The 24,619-nt window shown below is 40.7% G+C and overlaps 1 protein-coding gene across 3 annotated transcripts in view; it reads right to left on the bottom strand.

The window, feature by feature from the left end:
- Positions 1-23,770, bottom strand: part of LRBA (LPS responsive beige-like anchor protein) — a 400,324-nt gene extending 376,554 nt beyond the window's left edge. For 2 of the 3 annotated variants that reach the window (XM_027652782.1, XM_027652783.1), the window contains exon 1: positions 22,890-23,108. In XM_027652782.1, the coding sequence (XP_027508583.1) occupies positions 22,890-23,108 (219 nt within the window). Of the gene's footprint in view, positions 1-22,889; positions 23,363-23,687 lie in introns of those variants that run through there. The other variant, XM_027652781.1, reaches the window with a different exon arrangement.
- Positions 23,771-24,619: the final 849 nt, after the last annotated feature.

Consider the following 24,619-nt stretch of genomic DNA (forward strand, 5'->3'; position numbering starts at 1 on the left):
TCTAAGAAAGGCAAGAATGCTGACCAGTGCATCCTTACTTGAAATTCAGAACAATACACAGACCTGCTGCTACACAGAAACAAGACTGATGAGCACCATCTCATGGGCATTTTAGGTAACAGATTTTTAAATAGAAAATAGAATTTAGTGAATTCTCCAGTATATGGATCTACCTGCCAAAATAATCACACTGAAACTGAACAACATATAAGCATAATTTCAAAGTTTCAGATGCTTAGATGTGAAAACGTGGCACAAGTTAATGGGCTTTTCTAAAAACTAATCACTGCAAATATATCAGACAGGAACATTAACACATTCACAAAGGAAGAATTTCAGAAGTATTTAAACACTAAAAAAAGTATTTATAAGCAGTTATGGACATTAAATTAACCTCACCCCTACCCCAAAGAATCCACTTCCTGGCACAAGGACTATGAAGTAAGTTCTCAAACAATAAGATGAGAGCAGTACCAACAAAATTCTTATTTTCCCTTTTAGACCTGTAGACAATCCAAAAAAATAATTTAAAAAGCATGATTACATACTTGTATGTTTTCTTTTCAGCTTAACAATAATTAATGAGAATCTCACAGATTGTTTACCTCCATTCCTGCAGATCCTAGAATGACTAAAACATGACTCCTTAAAAACAGTCCTGTGGGCCACATTACTTCAAGTACTCGACATTCAACAATACAGTTGAAATTTTACCCAGTAATAGCAGTACCTCAGAAAGAACATCCCCCTTCACTTGTCTACTAGTTCAAGTTACAAAGATACTCCTGCTGTAGCACAAAACATTTTGATCTTTCTTCAGTTCATTGAAAAGTTTAATACCAAATAAACTTACAGACAACTCACCTTGCTAAGTAAACTTCTAATAAATAAAGTTTTGCTCATTACAATTTCTGTAAGATTCACAGGGAAAATATCTTGTAATAGTCACAGTCAAACTAGTTTTGCTCCTTTGAGTGCTTTCACCAGCCCTGCACATCAAATGAAATTTTGTTTACTGTTTTCATTTATTGGATACCAGTTAACAAACAAACCAAGAACCAAAACAAAAGATTAATCACAGCATTTTAAGCATCTCTACAGTAAATAGAGTAAATTCTAGTAATGTATACAAAGTTACTCCTGGCTAAGTACTCCACTACAAAAACTAGACTGTTAATTCTAGAATATCATATTTTTGAGAGATATAAAAGCACAGCTGTGTCCCTCCCTACCCTGACCACAATCTAGTTCTGGGAAAGGCATTAATTAGAACATCATGGTCAGCACCTGGAAGAGGAGGCCACAGTTCTCTAACCAGACACTGTACTGCCACTTGGCTGCACCACCTTTGCAATCATTTCACTGCTGCTGAGGGTCAAACCAGATCTAATATTTCAGATGCAGATCAGAATGACTCTGTGTAATCCTTCCAAGCAAACCCTACAAGGTTTCCTTGGCTTCCTTCCAAAACTCAGTACAGTGATCTCTGTGCACAGCCTCCTCAGCACTGAGGCTCAGCCAGCTCCCACTCACAATGTCTTAATAAATTTGCCAGTCTAGATCCTTCACAGTTGATAAGGAGGAAAATGTTATAAATCCCTGTTACAGAATTTGTCTTATTACCACATGAATCTCCATGAAACTATTAGGATCAAAACAAGTGTCTTTTCCCAAGTTCACTTTTAGCAGGACAGCGTACAAACTCTCCGTCAGCTGAAATAATTCTTAGCAACTCACCTACAGAAATTCACCACAAAAGAAACTAAATTTGGTCACCACCCCTGCCTGGTAACAAACATTTCAGCTTCATCCCATGAATTTCATCTCGCATCAAAAAATTAACCCTAGGCCAAGATATATCTTGTATGAAGGAGAACATAATTATCACAGTCACTTCAACATCTTTCTGTTCCTGACCCAGGCAGGTCCATAACAGTTCATATATCACATTACTGAGGTTTCCAGATTTCCCTTATAAAGATGAGAGGCTACTGCAAGGCCAAACACACAAAGTTCCACCCAATGAATTGAGTCAATCTTAGCATCTTTGGTTGGGCTTTCATTAGAGCACTGAAATTTCTTTCCTTTACAATCATAGTTTATGCACCATTTATTGTAGTATTTCACAAAACCTAGCTTTTTTTTTTAGCCTACAAGGGTGATCTGCACTCCATAAGCCCCCATGGAACTAATTTTAGTACAGTGTTTCCAACATCTTCAAATCTCTGGCAGAACACCTCATATAAGAAACACTTGTCTATTGTTAAGTTTTTGCACTGTTAAACTTACTGCCACTCAAACCTAAACAACTGTGGGCTTATTGGCAATTGTTCTAAGCTGTCCCCTAATCCACTTTACCAAGATTTATTGGCAACACTTAGTCTGCAGACTAACTGCATAAAATATTAGTTGGCCTTATGGCTGATGTTATGCAGGAGGTCACATTAACACATTGATTGCTCCCTCTTATAATCTATACCTGACACTCTTTCAAGGGAAGCCTTTATTGGCAACTGTTAATTTTAAGTGCTATTCCAAGACAAGCTTTTCAGTACCTGAATTTCAGGAAGAACACTGCTCTTCTCTCAAACATTTTTATCTTGTTTTTTAACACTAACATATTTGATTGCTTCACTATCACAACACAACAAGCCCTGCCTCCTACTTCTTTATTTCAAACACCACAATTATGTCACAGAATACTACACTTCTAATTTGTACCACTCTGCCTCAGTGGAATTCTACTAACTGGTTTTGTTAAACAACATTATAGTTCTCTTAGACTTCTATGTAGGACCACAAATAAAACAAAAAAACAACATACCTACAGACACCATATGTGTACAACACTGTAGAGAATAAGACTTGCATCATATGCAGGCAAGCTTAAATAAAAAGCTAAAAAAGTCTGCAAAATACAAGGTTTTATCGTAAATTCAAAAAGGTTGAAAATTAATACTTTTCCAGTGTAAATTGCTATGTCTTAATGTACACTAAGTACATTGCAAATAGCTTTATAAACTTCACTGCAAACCTAACCCAGTTGAGTCTCTACATGTCAACATCCCCATTGTGTTATCCACATAGAGTTAATATAAAAACCCAAAGTAAACCTCTCCTGTCCTCCTACTGGCATGACAGGTGAGCATACAATTGGTATTACAGAACACTTCACTTTCTGTAACTGAAAAGTGAAGCAAGAAATACAAATATAAGCTTTGGCATAACCACCACATTATTCCAGCTCTATCAATTGCTAAGTTACAGAGAGTGAGAAAGAAAAACTGCCTCTATTTACTCAAACACTTGCAGTAAGTGCAACAAGGCCTTGAAAAGCCAACTGAATTTACAAACCCTGTTTCCTGTAACACCCTTAAGATGTTTGGAAAGTATGGTATTTTCCACCCAGCAAAGTCTCAATTTTCCTTCTGGGATTTATGATATAGCTTTTTCCTATTTAGTATTTGCTTAAGACTGAATTATGCAGCGTGAGTGAAGCAGATTAACATTTTATCCACATTAATCCCTCTTCAAGGTAATAAGTCTGTGGAAGCACATGGGTGCCCCATGTATGACTACTCAGCTGTACAACTGTAGCATTCTTACTTTATACAATGACATCACTACTTGTATGTATTTATACCGTGAAATTACACACTTCCCAAAAATCGGGTTGGTTTTGTTTTTAACACATGTAAACTGAAATATTAAAAAAATATATATAATTCTATTACCAAAACTGGGGAAAATATAGTGCCAGTGGATGGAAGGTGAAAGGAAAAATAGTACTATTTTCTTCATGTATAACTTTAAAAAAGGATGAGATTGTTCACTTTTTATTTATTATTGGGCACTTTTAGCAAAGCATTCAGCACAGAATACAACTCTTACTTAGGAAACCATTCTTATTTCAACATGAACACAAAACTTATTGCATCCTTGCTGCCATTCACCTGTTTTCTTTTATATGCAATGCTGTCTTTGGCAAAACTTTTACCTAGACACAACTGGCCAATCTAAAATACAAAAGGCTGCTGTGATACAGACACCATTATTCATAAGTACTTCAATGTGAAAATTTCAACTGTGTCTTCATTCCTTCCTCTCGTGCAAATGTTGAGAGACAGGAAAGGGACATGTGAAACATATTTATGTTCAGCCCAACCAAATCATAATGAAAGATTTAAGGAACTGTTCAGGAAGAAAAGTAAAAGTTATAGAACGAAGAAACTCAAGTTACACTTATTTGTAACCTCATCAAGGTATAAAGGTAGTGTCAATCATACTCAGACAAAATGCTGCCAGCTGCAGTTTGTAACCTTTGTACAAAGCCATTTACAGACAAGCCAGGAAACAGATCACAGCATCTAGATCAATTTTAACAAATAAGCATTTGACAACAACACTGACAAAAGACTTTTAATACCTATGAATGAGTTGACAGAATCAGTGGAATAGCAAAGATCCCTTTTTTCAAAAACAAGGTGAACGAAGCTGTAACTAGAAATTAAAGTTACTTTAAATGTAATTGCCAATCTACCACATTACTGAATCACAAGTATCTTGCTGACTGTCACCACTCTTCCAATTCAAAAGGTCATATGAAGCAAGGTTCTATTTTTGATTTAAGTATTTCTCATTAAGACAACTAGCCAGAGTTCTGAGCATTATATTCACCACTGTGTCCTAAACAGTCCACGGGCTGTTTGCAACAGGCTGGAGCTCATTTAGCTGTTTAACTGTGGAGACTGATACAACTCCTGGTGCCACCAAAGTAAAGAACAATCATCACAGTGGTTCTCTCTCCTTTGGCAAAGAGGAGAGGCTGCAGCAAATGATACCTAAAGCACTAACACAGCTCTCTACTGAGCAGAAAATAGAGATTAAACAGGCAGTAACAGCATTCACTTCAAGAAAACTTACCAGTGACAATTACTTCATTGCCACCATAGCTCTGCACTGAGAGAACCAAAGGGGAAAGCAGTGGGTTATGGAAAATAAAGCTACACATAAAAATTCCCTCTCCATGGTAGACTCTTAAATTCCTAAAATATTACACACTCCTTTGCTTAGCAACCATTTTTAATTTAACTGTGTTTATCCTATTATACTACTTTAACTGTGTTACACATGGCACTGCAGATGGTGCTAAATGACTCCAGGTAATCAGAAGAATGCTCTTGTGAGATAATAACATTTAAGAAGAGATAAAATTAGATTTCTTTTTCTTGTTATGTTCCAGTCCTATTCCTCTCTGTGTTTAATATAAAACTAATTTCAGATTTATAGAGCGGGAACATTTTTGGAAGCCAAAAATATGTGAATGAAGTCAATCATGCAAAAAACCCAAACTTTGTAAGGATGTCATAAATAAACTGAGAAACGCATCATTAAAGGAAGAATTTTAAGGAATTTGGTGGGGAGACAGGAGTAAATTTCTTTGCTTATCCCTCCAAAAATTAATAATAGTTTTTATTCACACTACATAACGATGTTACATTTATGAAGTAGTCCAGTTTATATATTTCAATATTTAATATGCATTCAGCCCACAAATCACCCTGCCAGCCCTTAATTCTTTCCATGTATTCCACAAGTAGAGTCTCATAAATTCAAGATCATCCTAGTGAACAAGAGATCTTCATTTTTTCAACTTACACTAGTCCAGTTACCAATGTAAGAAGCTTTACACATTGGGAGTGTTTGTATCCTCAAATGGTTATTGGCAGTAACCATGATTATGACCATCTGCATTGATGGCAGTGACAACAGCTGCACCCACGGCAAAGCCACACAGACACTTCAAATTCTAACACATCTGTGCTTCCTCAGACATCCTCCTTCACACTTGGCATTTGCTGCACAAAACTGGGCAACTTACAGATTTGCCCACAATGGATCTATTTCACATAACATGCAGGAACCCCCAAAGAGCTTTAGGTGAAAATTGTTACACATTTCTGACTGCAAATTTGAAAAAACTGAGAATTTTCATTTCCACGTTAAGATCTTCCTCCATTCCAAGCTGCTTCCTCGTTACATACACTCCAGAGAATTCACAGGTCAAAGAGAAAAACAATTCCCACTGTCATTTTTAGGGCCTAGCAAATAGGACCAACCTCTGTCTTTTCAACATGCTTTCTTTAGCAATTATTTTCCAATACAAAAAGTAATTATTACTTCTACTGATACATGGTATTCTTCACTTAAAAAAAAAAAAAGAAAAAGAAACATTTCTCATTCACACACCTACTATTATTGGGTTTCAAGCAAGTATCACATGGAAGTTATCCCATGAACTGACTTCAGGATACCCTGCTTCAGAAACTTGTCTGCACAACACAGCCTTCACAGAAACAAGCCTCTCACACACTGTCAGTCACCAAGAATAGCTTTTGTGTTCACTTCCTCTTCAATAACTAAGCACTATGAAAATTAGTGGTTGGCAATGACATTCTCAATACAGAAAGAAGCTAAAATCTCATCGTTCACTACAGTTAGCAGAAGGTTAGCTTTAGGGGAGAATAACCTGTGGCAACAAAACACAAAAGTTTGTCATTTCACCAATAGATTAAAAAAAAAAAAGTTGTAGCTTCTCAGCCCCAAGAAGTCTTACCAGAAGACTGGAGTGTTAAATTTTCTGCAGTGAAAAAGAACAAAGGCGTAACTGTGAAATACCTCTTGATGGAGCTGCACAGAAAGCACAGCCCAAGAAGAAAGTGTCTTACAACTGCACACAGCTGCCTTGGACAACCCCTGTTACACAACAAGAACAATGGGTGCTGCTGCAACTCTAATATTTCATTCCAGATAGGTGGCTATTTATTGGTATAGTCACGTTCTGAGTAACAACAAATACAGTTAGAGTCTTAATTCAGCATTAGCCACCAAATTCAGAAAGGTACCAGCACAATTGTTTTCCTTCAAGATTATGACTAACACTACTCTGTTTGCAATTTCTAATTAGGAACTGTAACTACTTATGACTTCTAGTTAGGATAGTTTTTATGCCACAATATCTTTTGGTGAAACACAGGAAGACCAGTTTATTAGGACGAGCACATTGAAAAAATTAAAAACATATTTTCTCCAAAATCAAATTACTCTTTGTAAAAAGAAATGCACACATAATTCATAACCAACAACACTTTCAGCTGCTTCCTGAAAGCACAGGTTGTTTCCAACAAAGGCTCACCAGTTCCTTCTCTCAAGCTTCAAAAACTAAAACATATGAGACTCAACATATTTGCTAAACTCTTCAAATTCTGAACATACTTCATGTCTTTGCATATACATTGTGGATGAAGAGTTAATTCTCTAAAAGGGCATTCTCCCTGTCCAAGTAAAGTTGTCTTTTTCAGTACTGTTTGGAAAGAATACTCTGCTGAAGTAATACGAAATTAAGACAGTAGCAGAAGGCGCACAGAGGCTGCTGTTTTGGCTCATGGACGCACTAAAGCTACCAAAATTTCGAAAAATATTTCAGGACTTTGGAAGGAAACTTAAGGCAGCGTTTAAAGCCTTTAAGTGCCACTGGAGTTACAGAAACAACCACCACAGCAGATAACAGGACACAGATAACGTCCCAGGTATCACTGAGCCCAGGCTATATCATATCTCTCTTCTCAGGAGGTGAAGCAAGTGCAGAAGAAGGAAAAAGAAACAATAATAGAGCTACACACTGTCCCATGATGATGGCTGTAAGAAGCCTGAATTGGATACAATTTCCTTTCTTCCTTTTAAAGGCAAAAGGAGTTTAGCTTCACATAAAAACAAAATGCAGTAAGTGTTAATGAGGCAGCTCTAGAGCCAGGTACTAAACAGTCTTAACATTCCTTGATTTCCATGTAGGAAGCATAGGAACCTGCTGGGCTGGGCAGTGGGAAGGTCAACATGACTGTTCTTTCCCCGCTTCCAACTTAACTTACTTAGTGCCTGACCCCACCAACAGAAAACACATATTTGCTGCTGCTCTGAAAGCACAGAATCATAAAATGGTTTGGGTTGGGAGGGACCCTAAACATCATCTAGTTTCAAATCCCCTGCCATGGGCACAGATACCACCCAATACATCAGGTTGCTCAGGTTGCTCCAACCTGGTCTCCAACACTTCCAGGGATAGGGCATCCACAACCACTCTGGACAACCTGTTCCAGTGCTTCACCATCCACTGAGTAAAGAATTTCCTCTTAACATCTAATCTAAACTTGCCTGCTTTCAGTAGGGACAGTCTGTGTGCAGCAAGAGTCTGTGTGTTAGAAGAGGTTATCTGAACAAAGGTTGAACCCACAACATGTCTCTGGGGTGCAGTGTCATAAAGCGGTTGCAAAAAATTAGTAGAATTTCAGAGAAAATCCTTGAAAATTGCTTAAAACAGAAGACATCAGGTAATCTTAGTGTATGAACCAATGACTCTTTTCAATTATTTCTACATCTTTTCTAGTTTTCATTTTAAAAACCCTGAGATTCCATCTTGAGGAACCAAACTGATTCTTTCACATTTTCAGAGCTTAATTCTGAAGATTTTAAATTTAACCCAAGTGATGCAGTCCAGCAGAAGTAAAGATGCCATTGATTTAGACCTGGACCAGGTCACATGAGGAAGAAAATGGACAGTTTTCCAAGTGTTTCCATACAATAGTTTATTTATAAACTCATAAAAGCTTCTGAAGTTCAAGCTTTTTAATGCCAATGCTGAATATACACTGTGGACTGTAAGAACAAATTATACAAAAATGCAAAGACAGAACTTCTCATTGACTTATGCTGCCATCAGAACAAAGGCATGACTTGGAAATATCTCTTGATGGAGCTACACAGGAAGCACAGCCCAGGAGCAATTGCATGCAGTTGCTTTGAAGCACTTCAGTTGGCATCACCTACCCAGAATTATCACTAGTTCTACCAGTTCTCTGCTGCCCTATGCATGAATGCTTCCAAAGGCAATAGTTCCTGTACAGTAGTAGTTTTTTCTAGCCCTTTGATACCCTAAGTATCCTTAAAGTCTTGTAGAAAACCCGGAGTCTCATTCCTCATCCCAAGAAATTTAAATTTAATGAATGTGCAGTATTAGTCATGACCATCTACTTTGAGGAAGTCAGACTTGATTCAGCCTGCAGACATTTTGATGCACCAAATGATGGAAAGGAAAGAGCCCAGCCTGACTCTTAGGGACCCTACTTATGTTTACAGAATTAGTGAGTAAAAACATCACTTCATTATCCTTGTTTTTATACCACCCATCTTTGATACAGAAATCATTCAAGTAAGAGGCACAAACATAACTTAAAGAGGAATATTCTACTTCATAATACCAAAGGCAGTAACTGTATAAATACCTCACAGGGTCACAGCACCAGAACATGGAAACACACCACAGATCACAACTACAGCACCACACATAACAAAACACTGCCAGCAGATGAAAAACATATGCTTGGGTAATTAGTATTTAATTCATATAGTTGCCATAAATACATTTGATTATTATGTTTTCTTTCTGGTAATGGACAATAGCTCCTCTTGGTCAAACTATTAACCTTCTTAAACAACAGCATCTTTTCCTTCAAAATTCTGGATTAATATTGAGGTTCATGCTCATTTTAATATAGGAATTTGCACATACAATTACTGCAACTGAGAAATCCTTTACTCTGCATTGATCCCATTGTTATAGTGATCAATACCTATTTTAAGAATCCATATGTGCTTACAAGCATTTTTTCCAATGGACACGGTAACGTCACAAGCAAACCAACCCATTTAGAGGTATCCTTGATAAACAAAACTCCTAGACACAGTTGAGAAACAGGATTCTAACTGTGTCTCCAGGCTCATATATTTGAATGACAGAGCTATAGGAAATATTAAGGCTGACTGTTAGTAGTTGTCAAGCTGAACAACTCAACTGGAAGAGACCTATAAATAAGCATTTAAAGCTGTTCACCTCCTTCCCCATATACCTACTTTAACAAGAAACTGAAGCATCAAGACCAGTCAGTGCTACAGAACTCAAATGCACTGCCAATGCACAGAAGATATACAGTAAGTGTATTTCAAAACTGAAGAGCTATTCCACCAAATAGGTGTAATGGATGCCACAAAACGGTCATTAAGTTTGTGTCCAACTAGTCCTATTGCCAGTAATATGTGGCATTACTATATTGCAATGCAGAGAAATATCCTGTTCAGGAAGATACTGGCCTTCAGCTACTACCAGAGTAGGAAAGAGCCATGAAACACTCATTAAACCCTTCATGTCAGTAGCAACAGCTACAGGACTAATATACACTGTCACACTACAGAGCAAATGAAAACAGACTCTAAGCAATACATGACAGAGATGGACAAGTCAAAATCCACTGAAATAATTCTCCCTCCCCCTGCCTCCAACATGTAAGTTAAGCTTTAATTTCTGACACTGTTGTGTACTTAAGTCGTATCTCCCACAGAGGTCAACAAAGAATCACCAAATTCCCAAATCACCCAATGGTCTGGTTTGAAAAGTACCTTAAAGATAATCTGGTTCCATCCCCTCTGCCACTGGCAGGGCAGGGAAGGCCTTTCACTGCACCAGGTTGCTCAAATTCCCATCGAACCTACCTTTCAACACTTCCAGGGATAGGGCATCCACAACTTCTCTGGGTAACGTGTGCCAGCGCCTCACCACCCCCACAGTAAAGAATTTCTTCTTTATATCTAATCTAAATCTACCCTCTTTCAGTTTAAAATCATTACCCCTCATCCTATCACTATATGCCCCTGTAAAAAGTCCCCCCCAGCTGTCTTGTAGTCCCCTTTATTTACTGGAAGGTTGCTCTAAGATATCCCTGACAACTTCTCCAGGCTTGACAACCCCAGCTCTCTCAGCCTGTCCTCCTACAGGAGGTGCTCCAGTCAGCTGATCATCTTCTTCATGTCCTCCTCTGGACCTACACAAGCATGTCCACATCCTTCTTATGCTAGAGGTCCCAGAGTTCAATGCAATACTCCAGGTGGAGTCTCATGGAAGTCAAGTTGAGGGGGAGAACCCCCTCCTTGACCTGCTGGCCACATTGCCTTTGATGCAGCCCAGGATACAACTGGCTTTCTGTGCTGCAAGTGCACATCACTGAGTCATGCTGGGCTTTCTGTCCCATGAACACCACGAAGTCCTTCTCCCTGGGGCTAATCTCCAGCCATTCTCTGCCCAACCTGTACTTGTGCTTGGGATTGCCCTGACTCAGGAGCAGGACCTTGCACTCGGCCTTGTGGAACTTCATGAGGTTCATAAGGGTCCACTTCTCAAGCCTGTCCAGGTCCCTCTGGATGGCATCCTGCTTGTGAACTGCACCACACAACCTGATTTCATCAGCAAACTCACCGATGGATAAGTGGGACTCAATCCCACTGTCTGTGCCACCAACAAAATGTTAAATATCACTGGCCCCAATACCAATCCCTGAGGAACACCACTCATCACCGGTCTCCACTTGGACATTGAGCCATCGACCTCAACTCTTTGAGTGCGACCTTCCAGCCAACTCCTTATCCAATGAGTGGGCTATCCATCAAATCTATGCCTCTCCAGTTTATAGACCAGGACTTTGTACGGTACAGTGTCAAATACTTTGCACAAGTCCAGACAGATAACATCAACTGTTCTTCCCTTAGTCACCAGTGCTGCAATCCCATCAGCCTCGTTGGCTGACACTGATCACCTCCTTGTTTTCTGTGTGCCTTAGCCTAGTTTCCAGGAGGATGTGCTCCATGATCCTGTCAGGTACAGAGGTGAGACTGAACAGCCTGTAGGTCCCTGGGTCTTCCTTTTTCCCCCCCCTTTTAAAACTGGGAGTTATGTTTTCCCTTTTCCAGTCACTGGTAACTTCACCAGTCTGCCACGATTTTTCTAATATGATGGATAGTGACAAGGTCATGAGATGCAGACAGGTAGGATTTGAATTCAGAAGTTTGAATTTGAAACAAATAGTTTATAATCAAGTTTTATTAGATTAGATTACAGTGATTAAACTGAACTATTCATTTGTGATGTTATTTTAAGATAACTTCTTTGGGCAGAGTTAGGTTGCTCCTCTAAAATTTTACCTCTACTTTTATTCATATGACTGGAATTGAAAGAGATCCCAACATCTCTTTGCACACCTGATTAAAAATCCCTATGGACATATCCATCTTTAAAGTGCTAAGAACAACAAAGACATAAAGATTAAGGTAGTTCTCAAGCGAAATTTCAATATTTTTCCCCCACTTCCATTCTTCCAGCCTTCTCAATTTACACACACAAACCCTAACTGAGGGAAAGCCTGAATCAACAAGTTTCCTGGTTACAGTCCTCTATGCCATCTGACAGTGTGAAAATTTATTTTCACCATACACTTTTGGGGTTTTTCTGGGTGGGTGAAGGGGTAAACTATACATGACACTAATTTGTTTCTGGAAGTCTTACATGAAATTTTTTTCAATTTCCTCATGGCTTCTCTCAAGACAGGACACAGAAGCACCCAGCACACTCCTAAAACTAGATCTAGCTGGAAACAGGGATATCACCCAAAAAATGACAGCTCTACCTAGAAGCAAGAAATCCAAGCCTCTGCCATTTAAATTCCATGGTTTTGAAATATGTCTAAGCAACTCTGGTGATTGTTTGCTCACCCGACAAACCCCTTCACCTGAAAATAATTCACTTTCCAGGAAGAAAATCAGGATTCTGTACATCATAAAGAAATCTTCAGTAAAGCCCTAACACATGGGCAAGAAATCCACTATCTTCCAGCTCCAAACCTTCCCTGTCATGTATGAGTGACTGGAGAACTTTATTCAAACACCTTCACCACAAGGTCTGAGACTTGTTTCTTTCTGTGCCTTCTCTCCATACTCATGAATTTGCCATTCTTCACTGTACATGAGCCTGGTCTTTGCAGAAGAGGTGTTACAAACATCCCTTTACAAGTCACACTACCATCATTCTGCACTCCTGACAAATGGCAATTAGAATCTCTTCCTGCCAAGGATAGAAATCAGGGTGGCTTTCATTTCCTGAAAAGGTGAGACCTCACTAAACCAGTAAAATTCCTAAAGAGCAATACACATTTCACTTTAAAAGCAGTACACAGGAAGAGCACAAGTCTTTAGCCCCAAGTTTGAGATGAGTCATGGAATAAACATCTCCCCAAAGGCAATGCCCCTGCCAATCAGCTGATCCATAGCAACTGCAGCACACAGTGGCATTCACAGCTTCCCAGCCCTCCACAGAACCCAGTGAATGCTCAGGACTCGCTTCCGCAGCCAAGGATGAAGGCAGCAGGTGCCAGGTCACAGAAGAAGAGGCAGGGGGGAGGGCACAGGAAGGACAAAGCAGTGCCCTGGTGTGAGGTCAGACAGTAGATAATCTAGCATGGCACAAAATTGGGACTTTACCTTTGAGGAAGAAACGGACAAGAAAACAAGGCAATATTTCCGTCATAAGCATTTACTGATTCACATAAAGATGGAAAACCACTGGTAGTTTCTGGTCCTGAGAACTCTTCACAGCACTTTACTGTTAAGCTGGGTCACCACTGTCTAATCGAGGAAATTTGAAATGTTAAGAATATCACAGCTTCAGAAGGTGACCCATGGCTGTAGATTACAAATCGGACAGAGAACCTTAAGCAATCCCAATGGAAATATCCATTCCCAGCATCTCAGTGTTCTCCCAGCAATACATTAAATGTACACAGCTCCTCATCTCATGTCAAGTGCTTCAAAACGTATTCTAAAAAAAAACATAGTCAAAGTTACTCAGCTTCATACTCCATACCAGATACCTAAAAGCCAGGCATTAGGGAACCTAAATTATACTCTGGAACAAAATCCTACAGTATAACTAAGCTCCCACTGGAGAGAGACAAAAAAAAAGCTTGCAAGTTCTTTTCAATCAAGTTCACAACCGCAACTACAGACAAATCACATGCTTAGTTTCAACAAAAACATTAGCAGGAGGCAGATGCTGACTGAGCTGATAGTTTCCATTTGTTTATTTAACAGTCATGCACCATTACCAACATTAGTCATTTGGTTCCTATATTCCCCCCTATTGCATTGTTTTAAGGTTTATCAGCAATTCTAATCCTATATCATTGGCCATTTTGTGTAACTGAAGTCTATGATTCCACATAAAGAAGCTCTTGGGGATTTTTTTGTTGGGGTTTTTTAAGCACTACTTGATTCCAAGGTCCACCTGGATCATTAATAATCCTGCTAAAAACAACTGCCCTTAGGAACGCTGTTTTAATCCCAAGAAGTGTAAACAGCACAACTCAGAGATTTCTCTAATAATGGACTACTAAAACTTAAAAGTTGTATAATCTGCAAAAGCAATTCAGCAATTCTACAGCAATGGGGTTTACCTCACTCCCCATCTACCCCCATCTTAACCATATTTGGGAAAGCAAACAGTACAGCTCCCACCCAAACCTACAGAGTTTGGTAAAGGAACCACTCCATGAGATTTATCAAGCAAACATGCAGCATCCTGGACTCCATAATCACATACTTCCCAGTTCACTGCAAGATGCTGCTGGTTCTCTTGCTGGTCTTTTATTACAGAAATTGCCCTCCTGCTGCAGTTACCATCTTACCTGCTGCTTCCCGGTGCCTCTTGTCTTTCAGCATTTCCAAAGAAAGAATAAATAAGCTGCAGGTCACCGTATGCATTCTTACAGTCACTGTTTTACAGGGCTAGTCCAGTACAAACCTAAAAATTTGGAGTGTCGAAGTGGGGCAAACAGAATAGGCTCAATTTCATGAATTTATTTCTGTAGCTTCTGTTCACACCTCAGAGAACAACTGCTGACACAAAAGGGGAGACGCTGCCACAAACACACATAACACACTTTCACAGAACAGATGAGCCCTACACAGTTACTCTGGTTTTGATTTGCAGCTGCAAAGGAAAGATAACCCAGCAGATTTCTTCAGTTGCATCAACAAAACAGAACAGGTTTTTGCCTGAACAACTCATTTCCAGGTTTTCGGTCACACAAAAAATAATCTGAATTTGTTCTATAGCACCTATGAAATTTTTTTCCTAGATATATGTAGAATACAAAACCCAACAAAACTACTCATAGATGGGCTGCAGCAAAGAGACTTGCAGCTCAAACTCTCAGAGCACTTACAAGAGGCAACAGAGCACATCCTATTCCCACTAGCAATTCTCATTTAAATATCTTCTCAAGGCAGCTATTAACAAGAAAATCATGCCTGGGACATAGCTGCTCCCAGCTCCCCGGTTACTACTAGGGGAATCCAGTGCAATAGAAGGCATTAGATTTTTCCTCTCCACAAATTAGTTTCTATTTAGAAACTACTTATGCCTATTTGTGACGCTCTGGAATCTAAAGCACTGTGGCAATGCAAGCTCTTCACAAATTACTCCAAGCTTCCAGTATCAGCACAAAGACTACAGTGTCTCAGGGAAAGGTGCTACTGCAACTCGTGCATTATCATTCTTTAGTGAATTCGCTCACAGCAGTTCTGCAAGGCTGCATCTCGATTGCTATCTGCTCTAAATACAGAGCACTGCATGCTGGAAACTACAGTCTCCACTGGCCACACACAGTATAAAAAAAAAAGCAGGTGGCAATAGTATCCTGTTTTACGCATATTCATTTGAGCCCTCAGGCTCCTGGCAAATGTCCAGAGCTCTCAGACAAAGCCTGAAGGTTTCCCAGCGTAAAATAAAAATGGCCAAACTAGTTTTCAGACAGGCAATAACAATATGCTCTAGCCTGATACCAAGTCCAACAGAAAAATCCAGAATGAGTTAAAGCAGAAATGTAATCTAAATTAGGACATTAGTAATTAGGTCAAGCTAATACCAAAAACCATCATGCTAAACCTTACGAAGAGGCCAGCAAAGCCTCCAGGGGCTGGGGAAGACACTCGAATGGCAGAAAGTTAGCTAACTGTAATTAGTGATTATGAACAAAAACCTTCTTCCAGATTGACCCATTTAAAATAAATAGAAGTTCTTTAAAAAGATATGCATAAATTTAATGCATGCAAGACTGAATTTGACAGAATAGGTTCTTAAAGGGTTTTATACACCGAAACACCAAAGGTAGCAAGAAGCTATTTTACATCCAGTGACTAAACTGCAGAGCTTATTTCACCTGTGTAATGGAATAAAGCTTCCTCCTTAAGGCTCATAAAGAACTTCATGACTGCGTGAAGACAGAAGCTATCAGTGCTTTAAGCTGGCAACTTATCTAGCAAAAAGTAAAAGGTCAGAACACCATCAGGTGAGACACAGTTCAGAACAACTGTAGGTTCCCCAATAGGTGGTAAAACAAATAGACATACAGTGAAAGAAACCACAGAGAAAACTCATTTTTATCTTTCAGAGTTCATACTCATCAGCAACCGAGGAGCCACTGAGAACCAAACACTGTACCAAACCAACGCTACCTCAAAAAAAAAAAATTAAGCAAAATACTTCATCTTTGATTTTCCTCAATCTCCCGTGTTCATCCAATACAATCACTTCAAAAAAACTTCACTCACAATCCTCTTGAAAGCGATTATTGAAGAGGCAAACCAAAGTGTACAGATTCAACATACACAAATAATTATCTATTTTTATCTCACTCCGCCACGTCCAGCCTTTGTAGCAACCTTGACATGCCATCCACCTGTTTCCCTGATGCTTTTGACTAATTTCATTCTATTCCCTAATCCGCAAATGCTTTTCCTGAGCCAGTCCATATGGCCACTACATTACTGTGCTCTCTGCATTGCTGGGTCAGGCCCATGGTCCATCCAGCCCAGTATTGTCTGACAGAGAGACACTACCTAGAGACAGCAAAGCAACCACAACAGAAACCTGACTCTCTCTGCTTTGTTACCAGACACCAACTAGAAAAATCTGTCATTGAACTGATGTGTTCCCCTCCAAAGGGGAACTCTAAGCTATGCTATGAACACATTTCAAACAGGCTGCTAATTAAAAACTGTCTATGTTATTAAGACATGATATATGTAAATGCCTAGTTCAGCCTTGCTTTTTTAGCTTGATGTTTGTACAGAGCCTGCTAATGTCAGTACAGGATGCCAACGCTTCTGAAAAACACAGACCATGTCATTCGCAGGCTTTCACAGACACTGGAAACTGCAGATTGGACACGAGAAGCTCTAAAAATCTGGTGAGTTAAGAGTAAGAAAAACTGAACATTTTCCCATGTGGTCTTAAGATTTTGTCCTCAATATTTTGTTGTCCTACACTGTATTTTAAGTTACAGTGACAGAAGTGAGTTGATACTACAGCCAAAGTACAGATCAGCTCCTCTTCAGAGAGGAAAATTGTCTAGACCATTTTCTGAGCATGTCTAATTCAACACTGTCATTACCATCTCTCTCATTACATTCCATACTTTTCTCTTCTGACCACAAGATTTCCCTCAATTCCTACACACCTACTATGCAGGGTGATATTTCCACTAACTACAAAGTAATGTCCAAGTGGCATCAACACCTGAGAAAACCCCAATGTGCATCACTTCGATACTAGGTGTACCCATAGCTACTCAGAACACATTACAGCAAGATGGAAGTCTGTAATTCCCATTTTAAGGGAAGAACTAGTGACTCCCATTACTCAACAATTCTGGAAGAACTAGTGACTCCCATTACTCAACAATTCTGAAACAGATAACATCTGGTCAGACATCTCAGCCTCATTTAGTCGGCTAAACTTACAATATCATCTTTTACTGTTACCAGATCCCAGATCAGATGACTTCAAAAGCATGAACATGGACTTGGAATCAAGGAGCCTAAATTCATTCCTTAAACTGGGCACAAGCCTCCCACTCTGAAAGGGCCAGCAAAGAAGTAAGTTTGCACCTGAGGGACTTTGAGACAGACTGGGAAGCGGTAGAGACATTTTGCTGAATTCCACTCACTCAACAAGAGTAAAACCATGCACAACCACTAAGACAGCTGACTGTTCAATTTACTATGATTTTTAAAAAGAAAAAGAAAAAACCTACAAGCTTGACCCAGCTAAAGCCACAGACTTACCTTATCATCTATACTGTGAGTGGACAGAAGTGACTGAACTAGGATATCTGTAGCCAGAGGTGCACCTACTAGGGAAGACTGCATATATTAAGAAATCCACAATATTCAGCAATGCTCTAGAAACTACTTCGTTACCCTCGCTTGTCATGAGCATTGGTAACTTTATGTAGAAAATGAAGTCTAACAGTCTCTAAAAACATACAATAATGTCATGAAAAGAATGCATTGTTATGAAGACATTTCTGGTGCAATTTTACTATTGCAATACATCTAATTCCATCAGCATTAGCTTTGTGGGTTTTCTACAAGGTCGTACATGCAAAATGAGTCTGTGACCAAAGATGAGAAAAGGGGAATTTATACTTCATAAAATCCATTGTACTAATGTTCCAGAAGCACCCATACCAAATTAGAAACCTGTGGTATCAGCAGGAAACTGTAGGAATTTTTAACAGTTACACTGACTTTTGTTTGTGGTTTTAGTAAAGTCTGGCAGAAGTGAAAGAGGTGACAAATGAAATTTACAAAGTAATTTTAGTCTCTGCTCCTCATATCTCATAATTTTTTTCCTCCAAAGGTGATAAAAACTAGTATTTCTCTCATTTGCACTAGGGAACTCTTGGTGAGGACCTCATCATCCATGAAGAGAACCAGAAGGAACAGCACGTTCTCCTCACCGAAGAGACAGAACATTTAGAAAACAAGCCTTTGCAATGCAGACTGAGGGGAAAAAATTGAACTAAATCAAATAACAATCTATACTATACTCAATAAAACAATTAGAAGCACTAAAGCTTTTTAAAACAAAATTAGCTTAGAGCAAGGCACGACATTTCTTTAGAGAAGAGCAGAATACACACTGGTTAACTTGAGACTCAAGTAAATTCTAGCACGAAGTCCCCAAACTGCATTATACCAACACCACAGAGAAGGACAATAGTTGCACAGTCATCTGCTTGAAGTGTAGCAGAATTCTTCCAGAACATCCCCTTCCCTCTGCAAGCCCAATAATGCGGCACAGTTAACCCTGCACATACAGCACTCATTATGAACAAAACACCTGCCAGTGAGAACCCTTTACCTACTGAAAGACAAGGATATCCAGCGGCCTAAGTTTTATAAACAGGAAACTTGCAATAACTTGGACAAGACAACACTGACATATGATACAACACAAGCCTGTTTAGAACAGAGTAAATGAGAAGCTCCACTCAGAGTTTCAACCTAGAAAAGACTTTGCAGGACCTCCTGTATTTCCAAAGCAGGTTGTGTAGCCTTCAGAACAGAATTCATACTCTACACCTGAGAACTTCAGGTGTAGAAAAATCAGAAATCTAGAAATCTAACTTTTGCTAATTGTTGAATTATTTCTAGTACTCCATCTAGAAGTTTTTTCTTTAATAGCAAGTCAACTTGTCTTTCTGTTTTACTATGAAAACCACATAGTTATTATAAATTAGTAACAGATCTCACTGTACATAATTTATTTTTCCATTCTATCATCTTCTCCTACCAGGAGGTTTATTTTATTTTAATAAATTAAGGGGGGGAGGGGGGCAAATACAAGGTCATGCAGAGAAATTCACCTGATTTGTATACAAAGGAATTTCAAGGAGTTAATTGTTGCCCAAAGTCAATTAAAAACAAATTCACAATGCATGAGGAATATATATCCATAATATAGTTCATTCTGTCAAAAAAAGTAACAGAACAGATTAATACTGGAACTAGAATGTGCTTTCAAAGTTTTTCACAGAATAACCATCCTCTTTAAATTCTGTATTTCCCTCTTCAATTTTAAGAGGTGCTGAAATACACAAAGCCACATCTAACATGGGCTGGAAAACTATATTCATCAAAAATACTGACCAAAACAAAGCAGATCAATTTGAATATTTCTAAGAATAGAATTTCCAAAGACAATAAAATGATACCACTAGGTTTTTGATGCATGCTAGAAGCCTGCATCCCTAAGCACTCTGTTACGCTGCTGGACAGAGAAAATTTTGTGTGTAGTTCTCAGCTCCAAGGTTCAACACTGCTGAACTAACCAAGATATTTGCTTGAGCAATCAGGACTACAGAAGCTTAAATTTCTTCAATAATCAGCAAGTCAATTACTGTGCACTTTAGGTTTTTGACCTTCTGAGTCTTTCACATATAAAGCATGACCATCTCTTAAATACTTAAAGACAAGAAACATCAAGACAGCACTTCCCTCCATATGCTACAGCAAGCTTGAAGGGCATAACTAAGAGCAACATGTTTTCTCAAGAAATTAAAATTAGACCAGCTAACATCCCTTTTTAAAAAATAAACCCTTCACATTTCAGGGGGGTTATGCTATAAAAAATACGTAAAACAACCTTTTGACAAAGATTTGCCCAGCCCTGCCTGCACTTTGGTCTAAAGACATTTCACTTGTCACTTTAGTGATCAAAAAATCCCCCAACTACGGTATGTCTCCTCTTTTCAAAGTACAAGAAGCAGGGCAGCTGATTTCTGCTCACACCCCTGAGGTAGTGCAGTTATGAGTCACCAAAAAGAATGAAACCCGTTGGGCTTAACCCCATTAGTAACAACAGATCACGGCATGATTCCAGTTGAACCTGCACACACGAGTAAACCTGCTCTGAAAGCTACAGGGAAACAAACTACTGGAAAAGCCACACCTGAGAATAAAAGTTGTATATTTTCTGTACACACACACAGAAAAATAAGCACACTATTGCTAACCAATACTTGGCATGCTTTACATTCTGGTCAGTGTGATTTCAGTGGTATTAACTGACAAAATGAAGTGGTCACAGCTAACAACTGAACAGAGGCAGAACTCAGTGACAGGTGAAGGAGTATTGCTTTGTAGGGACACCTCATATCCTGAAAAGCTACATTAAAAAGTCAGCTTAATAGTCTTTACCAAAAAAAACCTACCAAATTATTGGTTGTTTCATGATGCCTATCAACTGATAGAATAACGTGGGACACGAGCTTGACCTTTAGCCTCCCACACTGCAGGCAGGTGTGCTAAAACTGTTGAGGAATCTTCTCAGAGAGGTCAGAGATGTTGTTTCACTTGCAGAAAAAGTGAGAATGCACTTTCAAAGGCTTCCAGGGCCAGAAACTCTCCTTTATCTATTTTAGGAAATGAAGATCCGGGAAAATGCAGTCCATAGGTCAATTATCTTAAACCTAAAATCAAGGATTCTCTGAATCAAGCTGAATTTTTTACTCTTCTCTTCTGCTCTGCTCTTCCATTTCTCTTCAAAATGGAGCAGAACAGGAATCCCAGAATAAAGAAGCTTTTACATTTTTAATTATTCTGCTGAACCTCTTTCCACTGCTGCCATAAAATACACCTCCAGTACACCACTCAAAATACCGCACTAGAAACAAGGTAAAATTTAACACGCTCATGAACAATTTCCCCTCACACAAGTGTCCTAAATCATAAACTATTCACCAGAATTTCCTTTTGAACCTCATGTCCTTATATCTAAACACTGGGTTTTGTCCAGGACAATAGTCAAGTGGACTCCAAGTAGCTTAAATCACTTCCTCATACTTGAAGCATCCATGAAACCTCCGATATGCACTTTATTTTTGTCACTACTTCAATTCCCCTGTACTGAGACTTTCATGCAAACAATTTAGAGCATGACATTGTACAAAAACATTCAAAAAATAAACATTCACCATAACCCAAGAAGATAACACTGAAAAACATTAAACAGACGCAGCCCACAAATATTTAGTGACCATTAAAATTTGTATGTAGCAAAGAATGCTACTAACAAAATAACTGAAATGCAAACAGCATTTAAAAAACCCAGGATGACTCTTGCCTCAACCTTTCTTGTTACTGAGCTTTATGCTATTACACACTCTCACTTCCTGGTTTGTCAGAAACCACATTGTTTCAAAGTCAAAGCTGCTCACTTAAAGGAAGGAGGAGCGACGACAGGTATTTTTAGAGATGCATTAAGACCTCTGATAATAGCAGAGTATCTTTGAAAACTTAAAGGCAGTTTTTCTCCTAATGACCGGCCTCCTGCATCAAAGAAACATTATTAACTAGCCCAATTGCTTTAGGTAAACTGCAACTTGAAGCAATTGGCCCAAGAAATTCAACATATATATATATTACGTCTGTAGCTTCAGCAGGAAAAGTTGTATCCTCAATTTTTAGTGAGATCTGTTATGAAGAATTAAACACATCCACATGGTATTCAAAAAATAGCAGCTGACTCCCTAATTCATTAATAAAAAAAGGACACTGAAACCACATTCTACTCTTCTCAACAAGCAGACTATTTAACGAATTTAAATGAACTGCTCCCTGAAATCCTCATCCCCTGTACATGGAAGTTCTGCCTACTTCCAAAGCAAATGAAAAGCAAAGAGGGGTGTAAATATCTTCATGGGAAAACTTGTTTTCACTTAGAACAACAATATGTATGTTTTGATGGCAGTTCGAGTTACTAAATTAACATTTAACTTTCTTGTTGAGCATATCTGTTAAATGTTTAAACATAACAATACGCTTCCCAGCTCTAAGTAAAGCAACAATTTCTCTGAGGCTAATTAAGGAGGATGCTGTTCAGAGCTATATCAAGTTTAAGTATGCAAGTTTAAGTATGCATGTTAAGTATGCTCATATCCTTTTTTTTTTTTCAGCTTTTGTCATAAGTAAAACAACTTAGCTGAAATCCAGTATGGTGAAGGTGTAAACATGTAAAAAATTACTAACAGAAAGATAACATCAAAAAATTGTGGGATTCTTTTGCATGTCTGTGCTGTTCTTTTCCCTCATTCCAGCAATCAACTTACCAGATTAAACACAGTGTCGACTATGTCTCTGTTGGACACTTCACCAACTTCCACAAGCCCTGTCAGCACCGCAAATTTCATCTTGATACCTCGGATGGGGACTCCTGGATTCAAAGGCTGCAGCACACTTCCCCCTTCAGCAGCATTTCCTTCTTTTCCCGCTCCTCCTCCTCCATCATCACCTGTTGGCTGAACAACTTGTTTGTCCTCACTCGCCATGGCTAGTTCACCGCAGGTTCGGGCTTCCAGCGCCAGCTCCGCGCTCGCCGCTTCGGGAAGAAGGAGCGACCTGTGCAGCCGGGAAGGTGAGCGGCGGCCCACTCCTTCCTTCCCTTCAGCTCCGGCTCCCGGGGAAAGCGGCGTCCGGCGGGGGAGGGTGTCAGGCAGGGAGGACGCGCCCTCGGAATCGCGGCTCTCTCCTCAGCAGGAGGCGTCTGTCACAGCGCTCTGCCCCCAGGCAGGTATTTACAGCCCTGAAGGACAACGCGAGGGGTGTTTCAGTCCGCAGACCGCTGGGCGCTGCCCCACAGCCCGCGGGTCCCGGCCCCTGCCCCGCTCCCCGCGGGGCCGCCCCGGGAGCGCTCACGCCTCTCCCCGCGGAAGTGCTCCGGGACCCGCCGCGCTGCGAGCCCGGGCGCGAAGGGTTTAATCTCTTTTTTTTTACTATTACAATTATTATTATCTTTTTCTTACAAGGAATCTGCTCCTCCTGCCCGCCGCGCCCCCTTTTTTTCCCCCCCCCCGGCTCCTGCCCCGGCACCGCCGCAGGTGCAGCGCCCCAGCCAAGTTCGCACTCACCGCGGGCTGCGGAGGGGGCGCGGGCTGCCCCGACGCGCCGCTCGGGGGCCGGGAGGCGGCTGCGCTGCCGCGCTGCCCGCTGCGCTGGGCTGGGCTGCGCCGGCCGCCCCTCCGCCCGCCGACAGGCGCCCGAAGTTCCAGCCGCCGCCGCTGCTGCTGCTGCTGCTGCTGCCGCCGCCGCCGCCTCACACCGCGGTGCCGACCAGCCCCATCTCCTTCCTGCCGGCGCTGCCGCTCGCTGCCGCCATGACAGCGCGGAGCCCCCGGAGCGCCTGCGCGGGCCGGGCGCGGGCGGGGCCGGCGCGCGGGGCGGGAGCGGCGGGCTGCGCGAGCGCAGGTGGGCCAGGTGAGCGCAGGTGCCACAGGTGAGGAGGAGGAGGAGGAGGAGGAGGGGGGCGGCGGCGAAAGGGAAGCGCTCCGGCCATCCCTGCCCTGCGCCTCGGGCAGCGCCCCGTCGGGCAGGCTGCTCACCTGCGGGGATGCGGCGCCTGCGTGCACCCGGCCGGTGCCCCAGACTTTACTGCGCTGTTCACAGAATCACAGAATCGTTAGGGTTGGAAGGGGCCCCTGCAGGTCATCCAGTCCAACCCCACCGCCCAGGCAGGCTCACCTGGGGCAGGTGACGCCGGGAACCCGTCCAGGTGGGTTCGGAATGTCTCCGGAGAGGGAGACTCCACGACCTCCCCGGGCAACCTGTTTCAGTGCTCTGCCACCCTCAAAGCAAAGAAGTTCTTCCTCGTGTTGAGTTGGAACTTCTTATGTTTTACTTTATAGCCACTGCTCCTCGTCTTGTCGCTGGGTATCACTGAAAAGGGTCTGGCACCATCCTCTTGGCACCCGCCTTTGAGATATTTATATGTACTAATGAGATCCCCTCAGTCTTCTCTTCTTTAGGCGAAAGAAGACCCAGCTCCCACTGCCCCTCCTCGTAA

Source organism: Corapipo altera, unplaced genomic scaffold, assembly GCF_003945725.1.
Source record: "Corapipo altera isolate COAL_440 unplaced genomic scaffold, ASM394572v1 69, whole genome shotgun sequence".
Taxonomy (NCBI): domain Eukaryota; kingdom Metazoa; phylum Chordata; class Aves; order Passeriformes; family Pipridae; genus Corapipo; species Corapipo altera.